The 20,436-nt window shown below is 35.6% G+C and overlaps 2 protein-coding genes across 5 annotated transcripts; both read left to right on the top strand.

Moving 5' to 3' along the window:
* The first annotated feature begins 8,870 nt into the window (after positions 1-8,870).
* LOC127085582 (poly(ADP-ribose) glycohydrolase 1) lies at positions 8,871-19,688 on the top strand. Of its 4 annotated transcripts, none has more exons than XM_051026088.1 (12): positions 8,871-9,020; positions 13,121-13,391; positions 13,537-13,734; positions 16,260-16,363; positions 16,892-17,096; positions 17,200-17,304; positions 17,829-17,947; positions 18,166-18,309; positions 18,546-18,621; positions 18,740-18,937; positions 19,186-19,248; positions 19,378-19,688. In XM_051026088.1, exons 2-12 carry the CDS (start codon positions 13,155-13,157, stop codon positions 19,531-19,533), a joined length of 1,605 nt encoding a protein of 534 aa, XP_050882045.1. In that variant the 5' UTR covers positions 8,871-9,020; positions 13,121-13,154; the 3' UTR covers positions 19,534-19,688. The 4 variants fall into 4 exon arrangements, with proteins under 4 accessions (XP_050882045.1, XP_050882046.1, XP_050882048.1 ...); XM_051026089.1 differs by having other exon boundaries at positions 8,876-9,020; positions 13,117-13,391; XM_051026091.1 differs by having other exon boundaries at positions 8,881-9,020; positions 13,036-13,391.
* On the top strand, positions 8,872-12,767 carry LOC127085581 (pentatricopeptide repeat-containing protein At3g24000, mitochondrial). The gene is made up of 2 exons (XM_051026087.1): positions 8,872-9,020; positions 9,516-12,767. Exon 2 carries the CDS (start codon positions 9,718-9,720, stop codon positions 12,679-12,681), a length of 2,964 nt encoding a protein of 987 aa, XP_050882044.1. The 5' UTR covers positions 8,872-9,020; positions 9,516-9,717; the 3' UTR covers positions 12,682-12,767.
* Positions 19,689-20,436: the final 748 nt, after the last annotated feature.

The following is a 20,436-nucleotide window of genomic DNA, read 5'->3' as shown; positions in this document are numbered from 1 at the left end:
CCTCTAAAGTGGCGTTGACATAGGTAAAGACAGCGCTTTGTTTTCCTGGAGAAAGCGCTGTCTAAAGTGGCCCTTTAAGGGCCACATTATAGTGCGCTTTCAGAAAAAAGCGCCCTCTGGAGTGGTCCATAAAGGGCCACCTTAGAGGGCGCTTTCTGGACAAAGGCCCCTCTAAAGTTGTCAATGTAAAGTGTTTAGAGGGCGCTTTCTGGACAAAGCGCCCTCTAAAGTTGTCAATGTAAAGTGTTTAGAGGGCGCTTCCTACAGAAAGCGCCCTCTAAAGTGTTAGTTATTTTAAAAAAATTTGTTTGAAAAACAGTGGATATTTAATTGGGAACCTGTTCGCATGCTGCAAAAGTGTAAAATTCATATTGATTTCATCCTTTAATCCAATGTTATACACCATTAATCCATTGATATATACAACATGAATCCATTTATATACAACATTAATCCTCCATATATACAACATTAATATATGATTCTTTGATCAACAATATACAACAACATATTCATGATTTAGTAAAAGTACAACAACAATATACAACATATATACAACAACAACATTCCATACATATATGTACAATAATATACAACCTAGCTATATGATTCTTTGATCAACAATGAATTGACACAATTCATCCTTCATTTCATCCAAATGAGCTCTTGAGTAAGATTTGTATTCCTCAAAGTACTACAATTAAGAGAATAAAACATATTCATGATTTAGTAACAAATTAGATGAAATATCCGATAATATTAAAATAAACCCTAAGTTATTATTCCATACCATTTTTGGGATGTCTATACGATTCAACGCAATGATATCTCTCATAAATCTCAATACAAAAAATCCGCAATCGACCGAATTGTTTTGCTGAGGACACTACACAGAAAAACAAACAATATATATATAGTTAATTTCTTACAAACACTATTATAAGCAAAAAACAAACACTATTATAAGCAAAAATAAGATACTTAATATATACCTGAACTCTGACCCAGGTAATGTGCTTCCTATTACGATAATTCTTTTTCGATCTAAATTTTAGTATTGCCCTAACAAAATAAAAACGTATATTGAGATCAATCTGACAGACATAATTAAATATACAAATACACACGAATATTTAGGGGAATTTCACTTACGCGTCAACCGTCTTCTTCATACTCGGATATTTACTCCAATCACCCGATAACGAATCGAGATAATACACCATTAGTCTCGAAAGATCCATAGCAACCAACACCCAGTGACCACTGTAAAATAAAACAAAAATTTAGATGCATGAAAATTTTCTACGTAAAAGATATACATAGATTAAAATGAAATTATTAGAAAGAAAATCTAACCCGTTGCCAGAATTAAACGGTAAAAAATACAAACTGGGTGTAGTATTATCGCCGGCCGCCATGAATCTATCGACTAGTTCATTCTTTACGGATGTTGGATTTTTCATTATAAACGTTGTGTTGATACGGGAAGCAGCAATAAAATTGAATCGGTTACACAATTCAGTTCCCCGCATCAATGTTACATACATATACCTTAAATAGAAACATAATAAACATTAGACTACTCATTGAAATGTGTAAATAAATTGTTCAACTAAGTAAATAATAGATTGATCGGAGTACCATATGTATGTATGAATGACAGCGATGCCCAATTCTTCGTGTTCAAAAAGTTGTTGCATGTCCTCCTTTGCAATTATTTCGGAATGAGCAATTCCGAAAACACCTTCATCAAAATCTACACTACGGATGGCGCCGTGCATAATATCGGACTCTTCCACCATTTTCTCAAGACGCATCATAATTTGAGATTTTGTCCCGGACGTCGTTGGAATATCCTTACCAGCTTTTTTCAACTTTCGATCGGGAACCTAAAAATTCATATAAATTAAATCATGACTTTTTGTGATGCAACAGAATCGTTGCGTATATAATTCAATGGGTATATATATTTGTACCTCTTTTTAAGATGCAACCGACTCGATGCGTCTTGAAATCCCTTTACCAGCTTTATGTGTGAGTCTTGTAGGAGTCTAACATTATCATGTAATAAGGATTGATTAAATATCATAATTGTAACTGAATTGAAATGTGAATACTAAATATTCATAATCATTTAGAACATATATACCTCGGCATCTAGGAAAATTAGATCTGACGGCCATCCAACAAAGGATCCGACTGCATCTCGCATCAACGTTGTCTCTGAAACAACGTCAGGTAATGGTAGAAGCGCGTCGGTATCTAATACAAGGTCAACCGAAACTTTCATATATCCCACCGGGAGGGGATTATGGTGAAGTAATTCACCCGAAGTGTTGTGCACTTTTCCCTTGCCAACTATGCGATAAGTTGGTGACGATAGATACAGCTGACAAGGTGTAATGCCCTAAACCAATAATAAATGTTATTGTTAACGTGTATATGTGTCAAGTAAAAAAGTGCTATTTTAATTTCATAATAACATATATAATTACCTCGGGAAATTTCGGTTGACAATTGATACTAGCTCGGTCATTAGTATCTTTTGCCTCGGAACCACACCTTTCCTCTCTATACCTTGCATTCTCCTTTTGTAGTTCGAGTACTTGTGCCCTTAACTCCGCCAAGGTCTCCATCACCTCTTTGTTAGTAGGATTTTTTGTTTTTGGTTTTTTATAAAATGACGATGGAGTCACACCAAAACCCTTACGCCTCACACGACCGGAATACTCAGGAACATTTAGTACTCGACTAAGTACGCTCCTGCAATCCTGGACCTCGGTTGAAGGTAAGGTTTGGGATAAAGTCTCCTGAAATATTATTAGAGGAGATTAAAAATGAATTATATGTCTAACAAAATTTTCGATATAATTAAAGAAATAATGTTACATATACTTACACATTCGTCATAAACATTTTGAACCGCTTCAACGACAACCCCATCCTTCCCAACCCGAGCAGCCTTCCACAATACGTGCTCCGGAAGAGATGTTGCGTCACTTTTCTCCTCGGCTAGCTACAAATTGAATCAGATTATAAGATCATCAATTATAACATATTGTGACAATGTATAAGCTCATAGAATTTGAATATACTCACAATTCTTTGTTGTAACAGTGCATATCCCGTACGCCCTTTTTTGTACGGATACGCGGGTTTTGATGCCCTTTTCCGATTTTTGTCGCTTACTTCCTGGATAAAAAAGTTTAAGGCATATTAGAACCAAGTAACTTAACAATTGTATAATACCATAATTAATAGACATTACATGGAATTTTTCGTTTCTTCGTTTGGCGACAAAGTTATCCCATTCTTCGGCTGAAATAATCTCCGCATACTTCATTGGTCGTTCTGCTTCAACAAAGTTTCCTTCCTCATCCTTGAGAAATTTGTTGGACAAAAAGGATCGAAATCCTCAGAGTCTTTTTCCGGCCAATTGAATACAATATTTTTGCCGGCTTTCATCGATGTGAAAGGATCTCTAAAAAACATACAAATGGAGTGTGTTATTATAAGTAATATTATAATAATATATGGTCAACAAATAATCAACAAAAAAAACATATAACAATATATGGTAAGTACCTGTATCTCGGACCATATTTTTTCTTTGCCAACCTTCAATTCCGGACTTCTCCAATTATCACATGTAATCGGAATATGTTGTTGAACAAGGGAACCAATGTAACTTGCCAACATTGAACCGTTAGGCTCAATTAGTTGGTCTTCAGCACTCCAATGTACTTCGAATTTTTCACCCTTGTCTCTTGCACGAATGATTGACTTCATAACAGTCAATCCTCGTTTGATTTCTTTTTCAACATTGTTACGTGATCCACTCGCGTCATGAGTATCGTCTTGGTTAGCCATTTTATCTGTAATATAGAAATGATTCAATAAGACCCAAGTAAGACAATGACCATATTCGTGAAGCTACACAAAAAACACATTCATATACCTTCCATTTCTCTCATGTTACAACAATCTAAACTCTCTCTTTTTTTCATCATTATTGAATACAAACTCACACACACCTACTGCATACAAAAGACCAATGCAAACTTATGGTGTTGGGAACATGAACAAACTTGCATCCATAATCATCAAACTTCCAAGCACAAGCTCAAACACACTCCAAATGACATCAGTTTTCAATCAGAAATAAAAAACCTTACAACAAGGTGCTCATGAACACCATATAGTGCTCGTTTGCCCTAAACAACATTAATCAACATAATGCACAAAATGTAAAACTCAGTTAAGAAAATGCCCTAATCAAACACCTGAAAATATAAACTATTAAGAGAAATACCTTCAAGGTGACGGTAACGATGGAGAAGAAAGTGAACAGCGACGGTGGACGCAGATAACTTAGTGAACGTGAACGCAGCAGCAGAAAAAGGCGACGGCGACGACGACGGTGAGGGAGGGAGAACGAACGGAGGACGAGAGTAATCGCAGTAGAGAGTAATCGCAGTAGAGAGAAAACCCAGTTACGTAAACGAAATAGCATATAGAGAGGGAAAATAAAGAGACATGCAGTATATATGTTATAATTTTAATGTTTAATAAAGGGGACCTTAGAGGGCGCTTGTGTAAAAAAAGCGCCCTCTAAAGGGGGCCTAAGAGGGCGCTTCTAAAAGCGCTCTCTAAGGCTTTCCAAAAGCGCCTTATAAACTGGAAATGTACATGGACTTAGAGAGCGCTTTTTTAAAAGCGCCCTCTAAGGGTACCCTTAGAGGGCGCTTTCATAAACGCGCCCTCTATTGGTGTCCCTCCATTTCCTCATTATTTTTTCGCTTCACTTTAGAGGGCGCTTTGTTACAAAAGCGCCCTCTAAAGTGCGCTGTCTATTCCAGTTGTTCGCTCCTTATTTTTTTCTTCACTTTAGAGTGCGCTTCTTTAAGAAAGCGCCCTCTAAGGTGCGCTGTCTATTCCAGTTTTTGGCGTAGTGTGCTTAGGATAGCCTCTTCATCTCCTCCCACTTCTTAAATTTCAAAATCTCTCCCTCTTTTCAAAAACTTCTCTGCTTGTGATTTTAAACTTAGACTTTACTTTAATGATTAGAAACTTTGGCCTTATGCCAATGAATTTTCAAACTCTTTTTTAAATCAAATTTGTAAATAAACTTAATCATATTGACTTTAAATTTCAAAAATACAAAAAGAACTAATAACTTCATTCAAACTTTTGGCCCTTTATGCCTTTTCTTATTAACCTTTTGTTAAAAGCAATTCACCAACTTTGAAACTTTTACCACGAACTACGAGGTTTTGATCCCTCATTTTTATGTTGGTACGTAGGCACAAGACCAAAAGTCTTCTCAAACACAAAAATATAATCAATTAATTCTTTTCTCATCCCCGTACTCTATTTTTACCAAACATCATTTATACCAAAAACACATACACACATAAAAAGGGCTCCCTAGAAGTACCTAAGACACTTTGGGTGCTAACACATTCCCTCTGTATAACGAACCCCATTACATGTAATCTTTGGTCTTTTATTAGTTTTGATTTGAAAACTTCTTATCTTTGAGTTTTGTTCGTACTTTTCCCTTTTCCTTTGAAAACAATAAAAGTGCGGTGACGACTCTAGTTTTATTGACGTCAAGTTTATCCATAGCTTGATGGTCATGAATTTACTGCGACAAGAGTCCTCAAATAAAACTAAGAATTTAAACATACATGTCTTAAGCAAAAAGAAATTACAAAGTAATTGTTTTGACATAATGTTACAATATACATTCATTGATTGAAGATGCTTTACAAGTCATACAAACCAAAATTAAGAATAATATCTTAAACATTAAATCTCAGAATCTGAACAAAAAGAAGACTATGCACAAAAGAGAAACTAAAAATGCTCTAAGAGCAAGTTACAAAAATGAAAAAGAAAAGAAAAAGGTAATGACTACAAAAAAAAATCAAATATTATGAAGATTCTATTTTCAGCTTTATGTTTCTTCTTTTCATGCTTTATCAACTTTTCATTAGAAGTCAATGAATTTGAAGATAAAATTAAAGTGGATACGTGATCAAATAGTACATAGTACAAATCAAATATTCCTTCCACTCCTGTAAACGTGGGCGAAGGACAATACTATTCATCACACCTATCACTAATCTGTTAGTGGATAACTACTTTTGGCATCCCGAATTTGCCCTCCAACGATCACTTTCTTATGCTATATAAGTAGGACTTAGAGACTTGAAGAAAGCTAATGCTACTACAATAATTTAAAAGACTATTTCTACGTGAAAAATTCTTAAAGTTGTGCATATTTTTCTTTAAGTAATTGTATTTCATTTCTGTAAAATCTGCTTGGGTAGAAGCAACTTGTAACACAAAAAGTTGTATTCAAACTTGTTTGTTTGATTTCCTTAAGGAGACTAAGTTGTAGTCGGATCCTTGAGAACACAAAGAAAGTTATTCTTTGTGATTTTCTTAAGGAGACTAAGTTGTAGTCGGATCCTTTAGAAGACAAAGAAAGTTGTTCTTTGTGATTTCTGTAATCTGTTTGGTTATAATGGATTAATTCCTTGTGTATAAGGCGAAATCACCTTGGCGGATGGACTGGAGTAGCTTTGATTTTAAGCGAACCAGAATAAAAATCCTTGTGTCTTTCTCTCATTGTTCTTTTGATTGTGTGGAGTTTTTGAGTTGGTAAAAGGGTTTTATTTTTAAAACCCAATTCAAATCTCATTTTCTTGTGTTTTTCACACCTTCAATACTCTTTAGAGCGGAAGCACTCCATAACCGAAATCACTTTTCGATCGAGGGGAGAAAGGATATGTGGATCCACCCTCGTTGTAAATCACAGATCTGAAGACTAGGATAGAGGGGAAAATGGTTTGTTATTCGCCCTCACTATAATGGGAGAAACACTATCATGCCCTCTTATATGCGCAAACCTGTTCTTCCAATCCTCATAATGGTTGGCGAATGGTTTTAGCTGACATCTATTAAGAAAAGGGCGCAACATCATCCAACCATTGGAGATAAGGAGTTTCGTCCTAAAGAAATGGAGAAACACTATAACAAAGGGGGATACACCCAAACTACAACAAACTATATGAAAAACTCTAAGTATTCCCCAATACATCCAGAGTAACTTGAGAGGAGGCAGAATTAGCAGTAGTCAAAAACTATGTTTCAAAATAGGTAAAGGGAATCAAAACCCTCAACTCATAAATGACAAGAAGATGAATATAAAAAAAGGGGGCAGACGGCTCACCAGAGGTATCCATATTCACCATATCATCTTTCAAATAGGACTCCATGATCACATCCCTCTCTTGACCAGTGCTGGAAAATCTGATGCCATGGCGAAATTTGCCAATCACTTCCTTTGTGGAATACAGGGACGTAATATGCAGGACATGAACATGTTTAATTTTCTTCCCCATGATCAATAAAAATAGAGACTTAAAAGAGAAAGTGTCTAACCCAAAAATGCTTCTATGAGAAAGAGAAATGAAAAAGGAGAAATTAAAATGGTTTTACAAAAGTAATATAGGGAAGCCCCAAAGACACACAGTTACACGTTAACCCAACAAGAGAACTGCCACGAGAAGTAGGAGAGTCTACACACCTAAAAGACACGTGATGTGAAAAGAATTGATTTTTCCAAGAAGCGTCATCACGAGGTGCATTAAATGCCACCCATGCCTTTTTCCTACTCAGACACCCAAGCTTTCAAAATTGATTAACGTTTTAATATCTTGGAATATTACCTAAAAATAAGTGTGCTCTTTCTTTGACCACTCACCATTTTTATAAATGCCTTCAATTAAGGACTCGCCATAACTGAGAGACTCACTTCCAACTGAGGGACTCACCATTTATATATAGAGATATCTTTAGCTAAGGGACTCCTCCCAGTTGAGGGACTCGCCCTCGTCTGGAGGAATTACATACAGGGCGAAGGGCGCGCTCCAAGAGCTTAAAAACACTTTGCCCTTAGAAAAACCCTCGTGTTTTAGGGACTATGTATTGTTATATTTGCAGAAGCCCTAAACCAAGGTGCCCTCGCCTAGGAGTTGTGTCGCCCGAATGATGACCCGAAGACCCGCCCAGAAGTAACCCTAACGTGTGAGTCAAGAAAGAAGGAGTCTCCACTAACTCATATATATAGTTGGTCAATAATTTCTCCCGAAAAGGAGGGAGAGGTTGATGTCACTAAGGGTGACTTATACCCTAGGTCATAGGGACCTCTATAAATACACCTCCCATAAAGGGGAGAAATGACAAACCTTAAGTGATACATATTCTCCACACCCTATAATGCACAACAATCATTTTAGTATTAACACATTTGCTTATAATTATAAGTTTGCTACCAAACATCATCGATCATCAATAGAGCCTCTCACCTCACATGAACAAATCTTCTAAACTACCTCAAAACACTACCACATAGGGTTTCTCACTGTCGTGAACAATCCCTAACCAACATATCGTATTATAAACATACTAAGACATATGAATCTTCTTGTCCATGTGGAAACAGGAACACCTGTACTTTTTTGACAAGTACAAAATCCATTATCACTCTCACATTATTTTTCGTTCTCTCACTGATTTAGAAGTTGAAGAAACTCTCCACCGTATTAGAAACTCAACTCCAGCGCTACAAATACTACTTCTTCCTCCACCAAACATTTCTTGTTCCACCACATAACTTAATTGGAAATTAAAATCTGAAAATTATTTTGATATAGTTTTTTTTTTAATGGAAATGGGCAATCATTATTTCATGGATGAATGGTTAAATTAGGGTAAAAATGGAATTGATCCTTAAATTAACATTTATTGAAGGACCATTTAGCAAATAATTTGACTAACGACCGAGAGAAAAGAAGGAAGCGGAGATGAATTCTCTCTTAAACTTTGACTAACCGTAGGGCAAGAACTTGGAAGTGAATTGAAGTGGAGGCTGAAGCAGAGAAAGAAAGCGTCAAAACGCACATCAGAAAGAACGAATCGCTGTCGTTTAACGCACAAGAATCCTCCACGTGAGTTTAAGCTTTCATGCTTCAATACTGTTAACATTTTACAGTTTTTTTTTGTTTGTTTCTCCATATAGCTTAATTGTGTTACATGGACTGATTAGTAAAACGTATGAAGAAAATTAGGGTCTTGAATGCAAATATTGTTATATTTAGTTGTTATTTTCTCAATTCCCTTTATTAGGGTTAATTGTAATGAGGGCTATCTTTCAATTTGAAATTGTTTATCTTTTGTTTGGTTGCTATGAAGCACGAGACACCAACACTGATACGTCGACACCGGTAATAATTTGAAAAAATTGAATGTAATCCCAATTGTCAATGTCTGAGTCCGACTCGGACACACCTTTTTTCAGAGGTGATGGTGCTAGAGAGTTTGGTAGTGTGCATTTTTTTTTGGTTTTGGTAATGAGTAAATTTTCTGATAATGTTAGATGAATCAGAATGTGGATTGAAGAACACTAATTTGCGAATATGGGACGTCACGATTTTTTTTTGCAGTAAGACCTTTTGCAGTTCTTCTTCACAAGCTGGTTATGGTGTTCTTCAATTATTAGAGCTGGCTAGGAATTGTAGAAAGCTGTGTACTTTTAGTGTTTTGCATGCCCCACCTGTTACGTATTCGCCACTTTTGAACTGCCAAGCCGAGCTTAGAACATGCGTAAAAGAAAAAGAATTCTTGAGCTATGGTATTGGTATCCATATGCCTCTCCAGGACCACCCTAACCCTCCAGTTTCACGCTTTCTTCAAAAGGGCTTCTCGGAAATTACTGAAGGAATTGTTGGGAAAGCATTGCATGCACTTTGCGTGAAAGGTGTTTTTCAACTCAGCACATTCTATACAAATACGTTGATTAACATGTACTCCAAGTTTGGTAGCATAAAATATGCTCAACATGTTTTTGATAAGATGTTGGACAGGAATGATGCTTCTTGGAATAACATGATGTCGGGGTTCGTTCGAGTCGGTTGGTACCACGAAGCTATGAAATTCTTTTGCTATATGTTTGAAAATGGTGCCAGGCCAAGCAGTTATGTAGTTGCTAGTTTGGTGACTGCGTGTGATAGGTCAGGGTGCATGACTGAAGGGGCACTTCAGATTCATGGTTATGTCGTCAAATGTGGTTTCATGTCTAATGTATTTGTTGGTACTAGTTTGCTGCACTTTTATGGCACACATGGTTCGGTTTCTGAGGCTAATAAACTCTTTGAAGAGATTGAGGAACCAAATATAGTCTCTTGGACTTCTTTGATGGTTTGCTATGCAGATAATGGGCATACAACAGAAGTTCTAAATATTTATCGTCATTTAAGACAAACCACGTTAATTTGTAATGAAAATACAATGGCTACAGTTATTAGAACTTGTGGAATGTTTGGGGATACAACCTTGGGATATCAGATCCTTGGAGATGTTGTCAAATCTGGATTAGACACTTGTAGCGTCTCTGTAGCAAACTCCCTTATATCCATGTTTGGTAATTATGATAGTGTAGACGAGGCATCTCGAGTGTTTAATAACATGAAGGAACGGGACACTATTTCATGGAATTCAATTATTAGCGCAAGTGCACATAATGGTCGTTTTGAAGAATCTCTAGGACACTTCTTTTGGATGCGTCGTTCTCACACAAAAACAAATTATATTACTCTATCTGCCTTGCTACCGGCATGTGGTTCTGCACAACATTTGAAGTGGGGAAAAGGACTTCATGGTCTAATGATAAAATCTGGACTTGAATCAAATGTTTGTGTATGCAATAGTCTTTTAAGTATGTATTCTCAGGCTGGATCGCCTCAGGATGCTGAGTTTGTTTTTCATACAATGCCAGAGAGAGATTTAATTTCGTGGAATTCCATGATGGCAAGCCATGTTGAAGATGGAAAGTATTCGCATGCCATACGACTTTTGATTGAGATGCTCAAAACAAGAAAGACAACGAACTATGTAACTTTTACAACTGCATTATCGGCGTGTTATAATTTAGAAAAACTGAGGATTGCTCATGCCTTTGTGGTCCATTATGGCCTACATCACAATTTAATCATAGGTAATACATTGGTCACCATGTATGGGAAGTTTGGGCTGATGGATGAAGCACAAAAAGTGTGTAAAATTATGCCGGAGAGAGATGTGGTAACATGGAATGCACTGATTGGTGGCCATGCCGATAACACAGATCCAAATGCCGCACTCGAATCATTCAACTTATTGAGAAGAGAAGGTTTACTTTCGAACTACATTACTATTGTCAATCTTCTTGGCGCTTGTTTGTCTCCTGACTATCTTTTGAAACATGGAATGCCAATCCATGCACACATTGTTGTGGCAGGATTTGAATTGAATACGTATGTCCAAAGCTCCCTAATTACAATGTATGCTGAGTGCGGTGATCTTAATGCAAGTAACTTTATTTTTGATGTATTAGCTAATAAAAATTCTAGTACTTGGAATGCCATTCTTTCTGCAAATGCTCATTATGGGCCTGGTGAGGAAGCACTAAAATTTATTGCAAGGATGAGAAATGACGGGGTTGATTTAGATCAATTTAGCTTCTCTGTAGCTCTTGCTACTATTGGTAACTTGACAGTACTGGATGAGGGTCAGCAGCTTCACAGCTGGATTATTAAACTCGGGTTTGAGTCAAATGAATACGTTTTAAATGCTACAATGGATATGTATGGAAAATGTGGAGAAATAGATGATGTATTTAGAATCCTTCCCCTACCAAAAAGTAGGTCACAGAGGTCTTGGAACATTTTAATATCTGCATTGGCCAGACATGGGTTTTTCCGCCAGGCTACAAAGGCCTTTCAAGAGATGCTTGATATTGGTCTGATACCTGATCACATCACGTTTGTTTCGCTTCTGTCTGCCTGCAGCCATGGGGGTTTGGTGGACGAGGGTCTTGCGTACTTCTCTTCGATGACTACTGAATTTGGTGTCCCTACTGGAATAGAGCATTGTGTATGCATAATTGATCTTCTTGGGAGATCAGGAAGGCTTGCTGAGGCCGAAGCTTTCATTGATAAGATGCCAGTCCCACCAAATGACCTCGTTTGGCGTAGCTTGTTGGCTGCTTGCAAAATACACGGAAATTTGGAGCTGGGGAGGAAAGCTGCTGATCATCTTTTGGAGCTGGACTCATCTGATGATTCAGCCTATGTTCTATATTCAAATGTCTGTGCGTCTACCCAAAGATGGGGAGATGTAGAGAATGTGAGAAAGCAAATGGAATCACACAGTTTAAAGAAGAAACCTGCCTGCAGTTGGATCAAGTTGAAAAACAAGGTTACAACTTTTGGGATGGGAGACCAGTTTCATACACAAACAGCACAAATCTATGCAAAGTTGGAAGAGCTCAGAAAGATGACCAGGGAGGAAGGCTACGTGCCAGACACAAGCTATGCATTGCAAGATACAGATGAAGAACAAAAGGAGCATAATCTTTGGAACCATAGTGAGAGAGTTGCCCTTGCATTTGGGTTGATCAATTGTCCCGAAGGCTCTACTATTAGAATTTATAAGAATCTTCGTGTTTGTGGTGATTGCCACTCTGTTTTCAAGCTAGTTAGTAAAATTGTTGGTAGGAAAATCACAGTAAGGGATTCATACCGGTTTCATCATTTCTATGGTGGCAAGTGTTCTTGTTCAGACTACTGGTAGTGGATTGAATTTTGTTGGATCTAGTAGTTAAAAAATGTTAAATTTGGCAGGTTATTGAGTTTGATTTCGATACACTGCATTAGATTTTTTAAATTGTTTCGAAATCATACATGCCACCATTGACCCAAATGTACAATAAAATCCAGAGAATACAGTCTCCTGCATTAATCTTGAAAATACAAAACTATCTCTGTGAAAATATGGCCGTGTTACAACTTGCATGATGAGTATATTGAACCTTTTATGGTTTTTATTTACTGTCTCCATATAGCCAAATGACATTACTTGAACTGATTAAAAAATATGAATGCATCGAGGGTTTTCTATATCAATATTGTTATGCTCACTGTGCAGGAATGACAACTGCAATACAAATTCATATCTCATTTTTGCAATATTCTTTTTGCTGCACATATTGATATTGGTAAGTTGTAGGCAGTTTATTCTCACTCCTTTGTAAAGAGCTTAAGAGAATGGAGAAGAGAGAGGATTGGAGATCAATTCTACCATATTTACCAGTGGTGATGCGTTTTCCCTCTCTATTTTGGCCATCCCAAGTGGTGGAGTCTCTCAGAGAGCTTGAATGCGGCCGAGTTGACTCGGGCCGGCTCTTATTCATCTTCATGACTGAACTCAGGAACTCTCTTTCTCTCTCTCACGAACCTTTAGCCCCTTCCGCTGCACATGGATATGCCCTCTTCTTCGACGAGGTAAAATACCACACAGGTAACTTCACCTTTTTAAAACCTCAAATTTTTATTTTTTAATCGGATTTCCCTTGCATTTTGGGGACATGGATGGGTTTTGCTGTTTATAGCTGATGAATAAAACAAACACTTATATTGTTTGTTTCAGCTGATGTCTAGAGAGGAATGTAGGAAGTGGTTTGAGGAGGTGCTTCCAGCATTGGGAGGTTTGCTTTTGAGGCTGCCTTCTTTGCTGGAAGCACACTATAAAAACGTGGATATGGTTATTGATGGAGAGGGAGCCACTATCAGAACTGGTCTTCGCATGCTGGATTCACAGGAAGCCGGGATAGTGTTCCTTACCCAGGTTTGCTTGTTACCAAAATTTACGCGCTTTCTTCTTTTTGGTTGAATATACATTCTTTTTTATTCACCCACGTTTAATGGTTGAAGATTGTTTAAAAACCAAATTCCACCTACAAGGCTAATTGACATTAAAATTCTTAAACCACTTTGTTTTGTGTTTTCACTGCAACAATATAAAATGGACAAAACTACACTAGAGATTGTTTAATTTAATTTAGTTCGAAGTTTCAAACAGGTCATTTATATTTTTTTCCCTGTCAAATTATACCCTTATCTTTGAAAATGTTTACACGGTTGAACCAACTTTCATTCTTAGTTCTCTTCTGAAGCGAACCCAAGATATAGACAGTGAATTGAAGAAAAATAGATGAATAGTGGAAATAGATGAGTGCATTATTTCTGAGTGTGTAAGATAAATGCAAAAGAATGAACATCCTAATGCCCTCAGAGCAAAGCACCTACAGAGAACAATTTTCTCTAACCATAACTAACACAAATGGTTCTCCCAAAAGATAACCCTTTATATCTCTTTTCAGTTCATATATAACTGATTACGCTTAGTTGGATACCACGCTCTCTTCACCCCATGCCACATCAGCATTCCCTTTCTTTCCTCTACTATATTTTTCCATGCCACATCAGCATTCCCTTTCTTTCCTCTACTATATTTTTCCATGCCACATCACCACCTTAGTTAAACATAAAAGACTAACTTGACTTGAAAACAAAGTTTGAGAAAGTTTTGAAACTTTAAATTAAGTTAAGGGTCGGGTTGGTTGAGAGTTTTTGGAGGCGAGGGGAGAGAGTATTTTAAATGAAAAGTGTCTGGTTCAATTTTTTAAGAGGAGAAGGGAGAGGAAGCGATTAGAATCACTCGGAGAGTGATTTTTCATTCCCCCGAATTGGGGGGATTTGGAGGGGGAGAGGGGGGTTGTTAAAATAAAACTTATTACATTGACAAAATTACTCTAATTTTTTTGTACAAAATCCTAATTTATCCTTGAGGAAATTTTCTCTACAAGTTTGCTCTTGCCTTATTTGCTTTGGTACACATTAATTTTATTTATTTCTCAAGCACAGTTACTAATAGCGGCCGCTCCAAGCACTATCCTGGGATTCTCTCCCGGTGCGGCAACCCTCTGCTACGGAGGAGCGGAGCTCATCCCAGTTTTGGATAGCGGCTGGGAAAGCTGGAATAGCGGGTTGCGGGAACGGAGCACTTCCCGGCCCGGAGCGTTATTCTGCTTTTAGGGCTTTTCTGGAGTGCGAAAAAACCTTTTAACCCTTAAAAAGTTTAAAATTGGAAAATTTATTGTAGTCGTTCGTGTTTTCTCCACTCTCATTCGTGTTTTTTCACCTTTCTCCATCGTGTTTCTTCTATTTTCTGCTTTTCTATTTTGTTCTCTATCTTGTTCTTCTCTATTCATTGTTTTTCTATTCGTTTTCAGGTTGTTTTTTCTTTCATATCATTGTTTTTTTTTCCTTTCTTCTAAAATATAGTGATTCTGGAGTTAATATACGTAGATTATTCCTATAATTAGTCCAAAAAGTTATTTAATCTACATTAAATATATATGTAGATTATTCATATAATTAGTCCAAAAAGTTATCCCGCTATCCACTATCCGCTATCCCGCTATCCCATTTTTGGGGTTGGCTGCTCCGCTCCGCTATCCGGAATTAATAACTCTGTTCTCAAGTCAATCTCATATGCTACGACCATTGTTGCTGCCATTTTCCTTTTTTTCACATCTGATGTCATTTTGACTTTTTTTTACGTTAACTCTTGCCGTTGCCGTTTTGATGTTTGTTGTTTCGTTTTTATTTTATTTTTTCGAAGGCAACTTCATTATTTTCATTATTGTTACTACATTTTCTTTTGTTTTCAAGTGTTTTATTTTGTTCTTTTTATTATTGTTTTGTCTCTCGAATGTTTTACAATGAATTATTTTTTTCATGTTTTTTTTCCTCTTTTCATGGGTTTTGTTTTGTTTTTATTAATTTATATGAAGCCTTTACTATTGTGTTGGTTTATGTGTTGCTTATGAATGAACACGTTTCTCTTTGGTAAAATATATTCAAAACCATTGTTAAGCATAACTATTTTTATTAACATGAGTTTTGTATGATTTTAACGATAAAAAAGTAAATTAGTTTTAAAATCTCTCCTCTCCCCTTTGAACCAAACATATATTTAATTAAAATTCCTCCTCTCTCCTCTCCTCCCCTCTTTTGAACCAAACACATGTTCGATTAAAATGCCTCTCCTCTCCTCCGTTGAAATCCGTCACCTCTCCTCCGTTGAACCAAAAAAACACAATGATTTTTGGTGTGATTTTGTTGCCTATAAAATATACCAGCTTTTTAAGTACTTAGAATAATACAACTTGGCTACTACTGTCACCAGCACCACCTTCAAAACTCTTGCATGACTGAGGCTGCTTCTGCTGCCGTTGTATGGTACAAGATCATGACTTACATGCTTATGATAGCTATAGTTTACTATTGCATTTTCTTTCTTTACAGGAGTTGATTGCTGCTCTTCTTGCATGCTCATTTTTATGTCTATTCCCAGTCCATGACAGATATGAGAAACAACTTCAACCAGTTAACTTTGATCAGTTGTTTGCGTAAGAAATCTGAATCGATTTCATTTTTATTCACCTGTTCAATTGCTTGTTTTAGCCTTCATTTTGATAATTTTATTTCTCCTAGTGGTGTCAAACTGTCAATGGTATTTTCACATTTGTGTTTGAGAGTGACTTAACGACAGTGAATGAGAAGTATAAAAAGAATTGATCATATTGAGAACCTATTTGTTACAGTTTTGTTTTGTGAAAAAATCATTTTTTTTTGTTTTTTAAACACTCACTTTAGGAATTGAAATCCATTTGTTTCAGTTAAAAAAAAAAGAGAATCTGAAAAGAAAAAACCTTAAAATCTAAAAATTTGATCAGCTTTTGAAAATCATTTTTTCAATAATTGATTTTTTTTAAACAAAGTGATTTTTATTTTTTGTAAAAATACACAATAGATTCTGTTTTTTTTTTAAATGTCTAAAAATTAACCTCTAAATTATTGAATATCGAAATCCCTTTTGTTTTTATAATCCGTAACAAACGGGCCTTGACTTGAGTGCCTTGTTTCACATGTTATAGGAGTCTCTATGATGATTACAGTCAAAAACAGGAAAGTAAGATTTGGTGCATCCTTCATTATTTTCGAAGGATAAGCTCTGATATGCCTAAGGGTGTTGTCTCATTTGAGCGAAAAGTACTTCCCTGGGATGATGATTCTGTTCACATTTCTTACCCAAATTCTAACTTTTGGAGCACTTCTGTTACACCTCTATGTAGATTCGAGGTACTTGAAGGAGATTTATTTTCAACTGTCAACAAAACTAATCTCTTTTAATGATCTACTTGATTTGTAAATTGTAATAGGTGATACTTTTACATTTCTATAGGTTCACAGTTCAGGACTCATAGAAGATCATTCAAGTGAAGCTATCGAAGTAGATTTTGCAAATGAATATCTTGGTGGTGGCGCTCTTCGTAGGGGTTGTGTACAGGTGCAATGCAAGATGTTTATAATTATATTTTCATCCTTAGCCTCTTACAATTAAATGTTGGGCGAATGTAGCTTCTTTAGGACATAGATTCTGTTTAGGTTGACTTATTTAAATTTATGTATTGACATTAGTATTTGTGAGACTGTTTGGAAGAGCTCATGTAAACAGCTTCTGACATGTCCATAAGCTGTTTCCAACTTATTTCCATAAGCTCTCCATAATAGCTTATGAAAACAGGTTGTAGTTTATATGAAAACAATTTGACTTTATCTTACCTTTTGTATAGAAATAGATTATACATACACACTTATATGATATTAGCACTTATGCTATAAGTCCTTAATTAAGTTGTTTATCTAAACAGAGCCTTAGTTCCTAATATATTTTAAAGGCATATGTATGCAGTTTGTATTAGCAACTTACGTCACTGTGTAGATTCTGCAAATTGATATATTTTTCTCACTTGAGCTTTCAGCGTCAGCCTACTGATCTTTAATAAATTCGCTCACAATTGTCTCGTATAGGAGGAAATTCGCTTCATGATCAGCCCAGAATTGATTGCTGGCATGGTTTTCTTGCCGGCCATGGCTGATAATGAGGCTGTAGATATTGTTGGCGTGGAAAGGTTCTCGAGTTATAAAGGGTAAGTCTTACACAATGGATCTAAATTTCAGTTAGAAATGAATTTTTTTAGCGCCTGTTTTTTAAATTGGAAGAAAAACATGTTTCCTGATTGTTATGCCTGATGTGGTGCGTTTCCTCTTCTATAATCGGGAGATACATTTCTGATGCGATGTCTCATTGTGTTATTTTGTGCTTCCTTCCTAACCTAACAATGATAATATCTCTTGATTTCTTTAGATATGCATCATCGTTTCGATTTTCCGGGGATTATGTGGATGACAAAGATATAGATGCCCTTGGAAGACGTAAAACCAGGATAGTTGCAATTGATGCATTATGTGGTCCGGGGATGAGGCAATACAGGGAAAAATTTCTCCTCCGGTTTGTTAACCTTCTTTTTATGTGGCTTCTGTTCTTTAGGGTTCAGATTCAGTACTTATTTTATCTCTTTATTTTTCAATTTTTTTCTGAATGTGAAGAAAAGCAATCCATAATATATTTGATCATAGGACATGATATTATTTGATGATAGTATTTTTGTTTTTACTTTTTATTCAATTTTTTTAGAAAAGAAGTTGTAACATAGCATGAATTTAAGAGCTTGTTCATTCCTGCAGTGAAATCAACAAGGCATTCTGTGGTTTTCTGCAGCAATCTAAATATCAACAGTATCAGAAAATACCACAAGAGAACGTAAGTTCATTCATCTTTACTATGACTTTCTAGAATCAATGTGGTTTTTACTTGCTGTTATTATTTGCTGTTATTCGTTGTTCAGCTATATGTTTACAACACTCTTCGTTTCTCACAGTTTGATGCTGCAACGTCAACATCTATGGAAACAAATGAAGGAAAAAATTCATATCAAGAAATCAGAATTTTTCTAAATGATTACGATATGATAGAGAAAAGCAATGATATTGGAGTTGCAACCGGGAATTGGGGATGTGGTGCCTTTGGAGGAGATCCTGAAGTAAAGACCATAATTCAGTGGCTTGCAGCTTCTCAAGTAATTTTATATTTTCAGTCATCAATATATGAATTTGAATTTAACGCTTATGTTTACACATACATCACGAAAAATCCCACTTTTTTTTTTTCGTCATTACTTGTAAATGCATTCTTTATTTCTCAAAAAGGAGTCTTTGAGGTCTGTTGACAGAAACAACTGTATTTCTAGAATTTACCTTTGACAGTTTGATCTTTCATGCTCGAAGGAGAACCTTAAACTTTCTCTTGGCTCGTCATATCTTGCAGGCTCGAAGACCTTACATAGCATACTACACGTTTAGATTGGGGGCATTGCAGAACCTAGACAAGGTAATTTGGCATATATTAAGTAGCTGTACCTGTACGATCTATTTGCAATTTTGCATTCAGATTAAAAGTAAAAGTGGTTTTTTCTTGCGGGGTTGATTTCTCACTAGACATTGGTTTGTGTCGTGGCAGGTTACATGCTGGATTTTGTCGCAGAGATGGACTGTTGGAGACCTATGGAACATGCTAGCTGAGTACTCAACAAGTAGATCAAAAGGAGAAACTAACGTCGGCTTTCTCCGATGGCTCCTGCCATCAATATATGCTCATGGTTCTAGGATGGATTAATTTGCCAAATATGCTTTGTTCTGCTGTTGTTTATCTATTACTTTTGTCAATGTTTGTTTCTCTTGAAAAAATGTTTGGCTATTACAAGTAAAAAAACAGTTGAGAATCTGTTAATATTGTCTTGAACCTGTATATACCATATATAGTTTGATTTAGGAGATAGAAGTTAGTATATTATTCTTTTGCATGATTGAATTTTTGACTTTGAAGCTGGATCATACTATATAAAACATAGTATTATTTTCTCTAATAAGGTGAGTTTTGTCTTTAAATTGAAGATTTCAACCTCCTTATTACTAAAACATTTGTTTTAAAACTCATAATATTTATATTATTTTGGTACTATTCCTTTCCTTAAAATTCAAAATTGTCGTACAAATAAGTTAGGTGTTCTTTGTAACTTGAACTCAGAAATCATAGTCAAAATACTTTCAATTTTTATTAAAATAAATTATAATAAAGTTCACCAATAAATTTCACCAATAAAGTTCACCATATTATCATTTATGTTAGTTTTGTAATTGTTTCTTAAAATACGCATACACTATACTAGCCATTTTTATTAGATGAGTGTGTTTGGACGAGGTAATTGAGAATTTTTAAGAAATTTAAAATTCTAAATATTTTAAATAATTCAATTGAAATTCATTCATTTTTAAATTCTTTTGTTTGGATGAAGTATTAATATGATTCATTGTTAAATTTTTAGGGTCATTTTCATAAATTTTAAATTTTTGAACCAAATTTAAAATATAAAAATTAGGGATTAATTTGTAATTGTTGAAAATTTAAAGGAATTAATTTGTAAAATTTGAGAATTATTAAACTTATTTGCAATTTTTAAATTTTTTTTAGGAGTGAATTTGAAGTTTACATAAAGTATGAGGATCATCTAGCAAAATT

This window comes from Lathyrus oleraceus, chromosome 5 (assembly GCF_024323335.1).
Source record: "Lathyrus oleraceus cultivar Zhongwan6 chromosome 5, CAAS_Psat_ZW6_1.0, whole genome shotgun sequence".
Taxonomy (NCBI): Eukaryota; Viridiplantae; Streptophyta; class Magnoliopsida; order Fabales; family Fabaceae; genus Lathyrus; species Lathyrus oleraceus.
Note: the sequence above shows the minus strand (reverse complement) of the source record. Positions and strands in the feature narration are given on the sequence as shown.